This window comes from Arvicanthis niloticus, chromosome 3 (assembly GCF_011762505.2).
Source record: "Arvicanthis niloticus isolate mArvNil1 chromosome 3, mArvNil1.pat.X, whole genome shotgun sequence".
Classification (NCBI taxonomy): Eukaryota; Metazoa; Chordata; class Mammalia; order Rodentia; family Muridae; genus Arvicanthis; species Arvicanthis niloticus.
Genome location: NC_047660.1, coordinates 127677516 through 127685157, shown reverse-complemented (window position 1 = coordinate 127685157; position 7642 = coordinate 127677516). Strand labels below are relative to the sequence as shown.

Here is a 7642-nt window from a genome sequence, read left to right as displayed (position 1 = left end):
TATGAAAATGGTTTCCAGCTCTGTGGTCTTAAGCATCTCTGAGATATCAGAGATCTATGGTTCAACACCAAGGAAAGGCTGCTCTACGTAAAGTGTGGGGGTTGGGAGGAACAAACCGAGAGGGGCAAAAGTGTATTTTGATTTCATCATATTTTGAAGGAGACTCCAGACTACACGGAAGTAAAATACCACACTTTGCAAACACATCCTACAGAAAATGACAAGGAAAAAAATAAAAAGGAAAAAAATCTAGGGAGGAGAATCTGGGCCTTTAACAAAGATAGGCAGCGCTTGTCAAAATTCAAATTGTTTGCTGAACACAGGTTGTGAGAGGAGAATGGAGTCTAGCTCACCGTAGCAAGTAAAGTGGAGGTGCAAATCATACTCCCTGAAATGTGACTGTTATTACTCAAGAGCAACTTGACGGTGTAAATGATCTAATATGACATTCAAAAGCTATTTTTTTTTCAGAGCTGAGGACCGAACCCAGGGTAGGCAAGCGTTCTACCACTGAGCTAAATCCCCAACCCCTAAAAAATATTTTTTTAATTTTTTAAAGATTTATTTATTTATTGTATGTATGTGAGTACTCAGTACACTGTCACTGTCTTCAGACACACCAGAAGAGGGTGTCAGATCCCGTTACAGATGGTTGTGACCATGTGGTTGCTGGGAATTGAACTTAGGACCTCTGGAAGAGCAGTCAGTGCTCTTAACCGATGGGCCATCTCTCCAGACCCTGCTCTTTCTTTTTTTTAAAGGTATATTTTTTATTTTCATGTGTATATTTTTAAAGGTATATTTTTTTTATTTTCATGTGTATTTACGAGTGCCCACACGTAGGTTTGTGTACCGCATATATATGTAGTGACAAAGGAAAGCGGAGAAGCAGTCAGATTCCCTGAACTGGAATTACAGGCAGTTGTGAGCTGCCATGTGGGTTCTGGGAAATGAGCCTGGGTTCTCTGCAAAAGCAACAAGTGCTCTTAACCACTGAACCATCTCTCTAGCATGCTATTACCAGCAAAATAACCTGAACTATGAAGTAAGAAAGATTACTGCCAGACATGATGATACACACTGGGGATCCTAACACTCAGGAGACTGAGTCGGGTGGATCATAAATTTAAAACCATCCTGGACTACACAGTGAGTTCTAGGTTAGTCTGGGGTCCATAGTGAAACTCTATCTCAGAACAAAACCAAAAACAATCTTTCTGTTAAAAATTAAACTGTATACATTGTTAATTTTGTAGAATTCCCTTTAAAAGTGTAGTGCTTTAATTTTGTACAGATCAGAACCAATTTCAAGATACCATCACATTTCTTTTCACGTTTATTCTTGTGCTTGCAATCCCTGACTGCCTCTCAGGTTTATAATCCAGGGCAGGTTTTACTTTTTCCTTCCCACATAAATGGATGGCATTTATCAGGCACGACTCTTGTTTTCCACATGATATTTGGTTGGTTCTCTCCGCACTGGGGCTCTCATGTGCAGTGATTTCCCTACTTCTCATCCAGCTTCCTTCTTTGCACTTTCGTCCAATAGGAAGGACCCTATCATGTGGAATGAAGAATGGAGGACAAAACCCACTGAGCCAGAGGCCGGTTCTGCAGACAGTGGTTCCTCCCTCATCCTGTGACAAACTTTCTAGTTACATACATATGGCTTACAACATCCAAAGACTTATAGCAGTAGTAATAACGGTGATGATGATGATGGTGATGATGATGATGATGGTGATGATGGTGATGGTGATGATGATGGTGATGGTGATGATGGTGATGATGGTGATGGTGATGATGGTGATGATGGTGATGGTGATGATGGTGATGATGATTTAAAGCTTCGCCTGGAGAGTCTTTAACAATACAGAAAGAATATAAGAGTGTTTGATCACTTCTCTCTGATTCCCATGGCAAATACTCTGGTCTGTTTTCTAAGTGGAAGGGGAGCCTCTTGTACCTTGTTCCCAGTAGGAAGATGAAGGACAAGTGCTACTAAACACTGCCAGGAAAGGACTATTCGGTGGCTCATCCCCTCTGCCACTGCAGCTCCTGTACCTTCTGCAGACTGTAACAACTCCTGCTCTGCCGCTGGGATGATGCACATTCGGATGTGTAACAGTCTTCCTGGGACACTGGTAGGCAGCCGCCTCCTGTTCTCAGTTCCTGAATGGTTAGAAAAAGAATGTGTGCAATTTATATTTGTTTCTCATGGTGGGGCGTGTCCCTCTTAAAAAGTTCAAACAAGAGCTTTAAAAAGTTCACTGGGTGATCCTTAGCACGCTGAGACATGTTGAGGACTCAGCTCCAAACATCTACACCATCCCCTCCAAGGCCCAAGGAATACAGGGAGAAAGAGGGCTGTGTCTTAGCGTTTTACTGCTGTGAACAGACACCGTGACCAAGGCAACTCTTATAAGGACAACACTGAATTGGGGCTGGCTTACAGGTTCAAAGGTTCAGTCCATTATCACCAAGATGGGAACATGGTGGCCTGCAGACAGGCATGGTGTAGGAGGAGCTGAGAGCTCTACATCTTCTGAAGGCTGCTAGGAGAATACTTGCTTCCAGGCAGCTAGGACTAGGGAATTAATGCCCACACCCACAGTAACACACCTATTCCAACAAGGCTATACCTCCTAATTGTGCCACTCCCTGGGCCAAACATACAAACCATCACAGACTGAAAATTGCAAGAACTAGAGAATGGGAGGGAGTGAGCAGATGCTTCCTCTGTGAGGATGGAACTCTAGCTCTCACAAACCTGCAGCATTCCACCACTCCCAGGTTGGGAGGGTGTCTAGGCAGTTAATGGTTGCTAAGGGAAGAACAGTTGTATCTCTCAGTAGTAGCCACTGCTACATTGCTGTTGTTCAAGTATAACCTCCCCCCCCCCCAATGCTCATTTAGGCAGTCCCAATTAAATACAGTGTGCATAAGCATTAAATAAAATAAATGAAATACATGAAAGTGTGAGGTAAGGGGAACCGTGTCACCAGACAGAAAAACTGGTAAGGCTGAGCAGATTAAGGAACCCTGGTCCATGGAGATTGGCAGTACAGACTGGGTGGTGCTCCTTCCTCTGGCTCTTTTTAGGGTTAGAAACACCCCCTACAAAGTTTAACCTAACTCCTTTTGAGATTCTGTATGGGGCACCTGCTCCTCTGACCACCTTAGGAGAAGTGACTGAACCTACTTGTCATAGTAACAGTGACTTGTATGCTAGGTTAAAAGGATTTCAGGTGGTGCAGAAAGAAGTGTGGACCCAGTTGACCCATGCCTATGAACCTGGGACCCCGAAAACATCCCATAGGTTCCAGGTCGGAGACTCTAGAACTTCAATGGAAGGGACCATTCCTGGTATTGCTGACCACTCCCACTGCAGTGAAGGTTGATGGAATATCAGCCTGGATCCATGCCTCTCATGTGAAACCAGCTCCAGAGGGACCATCACCCAACTGGACTCGTTGCACTCAAAATCCACTCAAGATAAAGATTCAAAGACAGATTAAGACCAGCTGACATGATTCCACCAGAGGTACTCATGGTGGTCTCAATAGTAGCTAGGAGGCCTTACCTGGCCCGTGGAGAAAATCCTCATGCTCCCCAAAAACTGACATGGGAAGTCCTCTCACAAACTGGGGAAGTTGTCTGGTCAATTTCAAATACTATGGTCCCCCTATACCTGGTGGCCCACACTTACCCCAGATCTCTGTCAGTTGGCTGCAGGGTTATCAAACATGGGACATCCCAGACTATCACACATCTGGGCATAAAAGCCCGGGTGGATATGTGCTACCCGAATTTAGTGGAAAAAGGACATGTTCTCCCAAACCTTGTGATAAGGGAGGGGTTGAGGGGTTCAGGTGCAGTCACCCCTACCTTAGAGCCAAATTAAGAAAAATCCCTCTTTATGTCTGCTCCCATGATGGATTATCAAGAGAGATGAGTCACACCTGTAGGGGGTTGGAAGGATTCTATTGTGCTAGCTGGGGGTGCAAAACATCTGGATGTGCATGGTGGAACCCTACGTCCTCCTGGGATATAATCTGCATCATGCACAGTGCTACTCAGACAGGTCTGACCAAAGATCAGGGTAACGGCCAAGTCAATGCCACCTCCTGAGTTGGAAACATCCAGCCTTTTGACCACAGAAGGTGGACTGGAGAAGGCCCCTGTAACCATCTTCACATGTAACCCATTATCCATCCAATTTACTGAGCCTGGAAAGAGGTTCACTACAGGGTGGTTAAAGGGAAGAACATGGGAGCTCAGGCTGTAATGTTCAGGATACAATCGCAGACTCACTTTCACTATTAGATTAAAGGTTGAAGCCCCAGATTACTCCACAATAGGACCCAATTCCATCCTATTGCCACCTCCAAGTGGTAGAAGAACACCCCCCCCCATAACCAACAGATCTCTCCAGCCCACAGTATTTCCAACCCAAAAAGCTGTATTAGATGAGACTCAGCCAAATTTGGATGGGTCAGAATCCAGGCTGGTCCAGATGATAGAAAGAGCCTTTGAAGTGTTAAATTCTACTAACCCAGAGGCTACTCAGGCTTGCTGGCTCTGTTATGATGTAGCCCCCACCCCTTACTATGAGGCTGTGGGGCTCATAGGTAATTACTCAACCTCTGTCTCACCTTTGAGCTGCTGCTGGACCTCTAGAGGTGCTAAGATCATGTTAACAGCGGTCTCTGAATGAGGGCTGGGAAAGGTCCCCCACACTCACTCCCACCTGTGCAATACAACCATCCATGTAGCACAGGAAGACAGTGTTAGTTACTTACTCCCCCCACCCCAAGATGGTTGGTGGGCATGTAGAACAGGACTTATCCCCTGTGTTAATTCCAGGGTGCTGAACCAAACCCAAGACTTCTGTGTCATGGTCCAGCTAGTTCCTAGGCTAATATACCATGCTGAAAATGATCTCCTAGACACCTGGGAGCGAAGACTCCACAGATCCAAGAGAGAACCCATTAGCATGACTTTCTCAGTCCTTTTGGGTTTGGGAGTAGCTGCAGGGATAGCTAGCGGAGGAACCACCCTAGCTCTACAGCCTGAGTACTACCGAGGACTTAGAGAGGCTATCGATGTAGATATTCAGGCAATGGAAGATTCAGTCTCTAAATTACAGGAGTCTTTGGCCTCCTTTTCTGAGGTGTTCATGCAGAACAGAAGGGGATTAGATCATCTCTTCCTCCAACAAGGTGGGTTGTGTGCTGCCTTAAAGGAAGAATATTGTTTTAGATCACTCAGGAGTAATCAGAGACTGAATGGCCAAAATCTGAGAAGGGCTGGCTAAAAGACAAAGAGAAAGAGAACAGATTCGAGGGTGGTTCCAGTTGTGGTTCGATAAGTCTCCCTGGTTTACTACCCTGGTTTCCACCATAACGGGACCCCTTATAATCTTACTTCTTTTGCTCACCTTTGGTCCCTGCATCCTAAATCACTTGGTTAGATTTGTTAAGGATTGCATTAATACCATACAAGTGCTTATGCTTAGACAACAATATTACGCTGTACACCAGGACGATAACTTGTGATTCCAAGATTGGAATCAGCCACAAGGAAAGGGGGGAATGAAGGAATCTCAGGTCTCAGCCTAAACTTAAAAATTAAGTTCTCCAGAGACACATTCCAGGAGAAGCACATTCCAAAGACTTACACACACATTCCAGAAGAAGGGCCAAAGATAAGAGAATTAAACAGTTATCAGGAAGCTGGGCCCTTAGTGCAATAAACCTGGGTAAATAGGAGTTATGGTAAGATAGACTTAGCTAATACTCATTGTCATAAGATAATGTTCAAATATGTGCTGCCATGAAACCAGGAGTGGGAGTGGCCATTTGAGGTCAGCCTTTGTGGTTAGCACTGTCTAAAAGGTGATTGTAAAACTGCCTTCATGAGCCCTATGAAAACTGTATAAAATTTGCTCTTAGCTTTAGCTCAGGGTTCCTCTAGCCTGCATGTGGGAGAACCCCAGTGCACTTCTTGCTTTCCCATCAAACCCCCTGTCCATGAGTGTTTCTGTGGGAGTGCATCTTCCCAGTTTGTCTTAGGGTCCAACAGAGGCAGCAATTTTGAAAAAGGATTGAAACAAGCAAGCTGGCAGGCAAAAAGATGTTTTTACAGTGATATAGAAAGCCTTTGATGAGGGCTAGAAGAGAAGTAGATAAGTGAATTAGTTAATGAGTTCAAAGGGCACTAGGATGGACAGCTGAGACTGGTCTTAAAGCTGACTGGATACAGTTAACAAAGAAATTGAGAAATGCAGGTGGTCTTCTTTACAGGTTAGGGATACAGGGTAAATTTGGTAATAACAAATACGGTAGAGACAACAGGTTATTCATAAAACAGAGGAAATGTATTTTGTACAATGACAGAATAAAGAAAAGAACCACGTATGAAGTACATGCAAAGCCTCTGAGCCATGCAGTGCAACGACTCACATCTGACAATTCTCTAACCCAATCCCAGAGTGGTGAGACCACTTCATTTTAAAAGTCTCCATTCCTGGGAGATTTATAGTCAATATGTATTTACTACATATTGCTCAGACAAGTTCCGACTTCCTAAATTTGTAATTTCAGAATAAATTCTATTTGCTTGCTTAGAGGAAGAAGGGCACATCTCCTCTGTCTGTCTGGAACTTCTTCCTATGGTGGAAAGCTGATGATAGCGTTAGCCTTTAAATGATGGTTCCCAGGCGTCTTCATATGCCTACTCTGCAGCATCAGGGCTGTGGGTTGTGGATAATTATTCTGCTGACTAAAAGATCTAGTCTAAGCGTTACAAAATGCCAAAAAGAACAGGGTACAAGAATCTACTGCTCCATCTGTCCTTTACATTTGAAGGAGACCCTACGCTTTTTAAGTTCACTCTTATTTCTTATAAAAGGAAATGTTCTTCAATGCTTAGTATTCCTGTGGCTTTTACTGGAAGATCTCCAAGTGTTCTTCATTTGTCTTTAACTACAGAGCACAGACCAGTTTCCCAGCAGGAAGAAGAATGATTCACCTCCCAGTTCTCAGTCATGCATTCCAATCTCTTTTCTCTTAAAAAAAAAAAAAAAATTATTGGAGAAACAATCAACACCAAAATTCTATAGCAAACTTTGCCCCCAATTCTGTCACTTGATTAACTCAATATTTTAGTTACTCTGTTACATTCTTGTCTTTGTCCTAAGGCATAGTTATTTTTTAAACTTATTTTGTGATAGAAAACAAATCCATGTGTTACATTTTATATTCTCACTTAGTATTATGTCATTTTCCCATTTCATTACCACCTTGCCATACACCTTCCTCCCTAAATAATACAAATCCATCATATCTGTCTATGACCATCTGACAAACAAGTATCTATAAATATATAGGTGGATTTTAATTTAGTGTTCTTTTAAAATTTATTATTTTTTATTTTTAAAGTTTCTTTTTTAAGTTTTAAAATGTATTATTATTTAACAATTTCAGACATGAATGTAATATGTTTTGGTCACATTTCACCCACACTGCTCTCTCTTATGCCCCTCCCACTCCCAGTGAACAATTCTACTAAGGCCTCTTCCTATTTGCATGTTATTCTTGTCTTTTTCATGATCTACTGAGTTTAATTATGGTTGCTTGCA

At 43.0% G+C, this 7642-nt stretch overlaps 1 protein-coding gene across 2 annotated transcripts in view; it reads right to left on the bottom strand.

Annotated features, from left to right (window-relative positions):
- Positions 1–1302: 1302 nt before the first annotated feature.
- Positions 1303–7642, bottom strand: part of Ankrd44 (ankyrin repeat domain 44) — a 297082-nt gene continuing 290742 nt past the window's right edge. The window contains exon 28 of one of the 2 annotated variants that reach the window (XM_076931903.1): positions 1303–2172. In XM_076931903.1, the coding sequence (XP_076788018.1) occupies positions 1898–2172 (275 nt within the window). In that variant the 3' untranslated portion in view covers positions 1303–1897. The remainder of the gene's footprint in view (positions 2173–7642) is intronic. The other variant, XM_076931905.1, reaches the window with a different exon arrangement.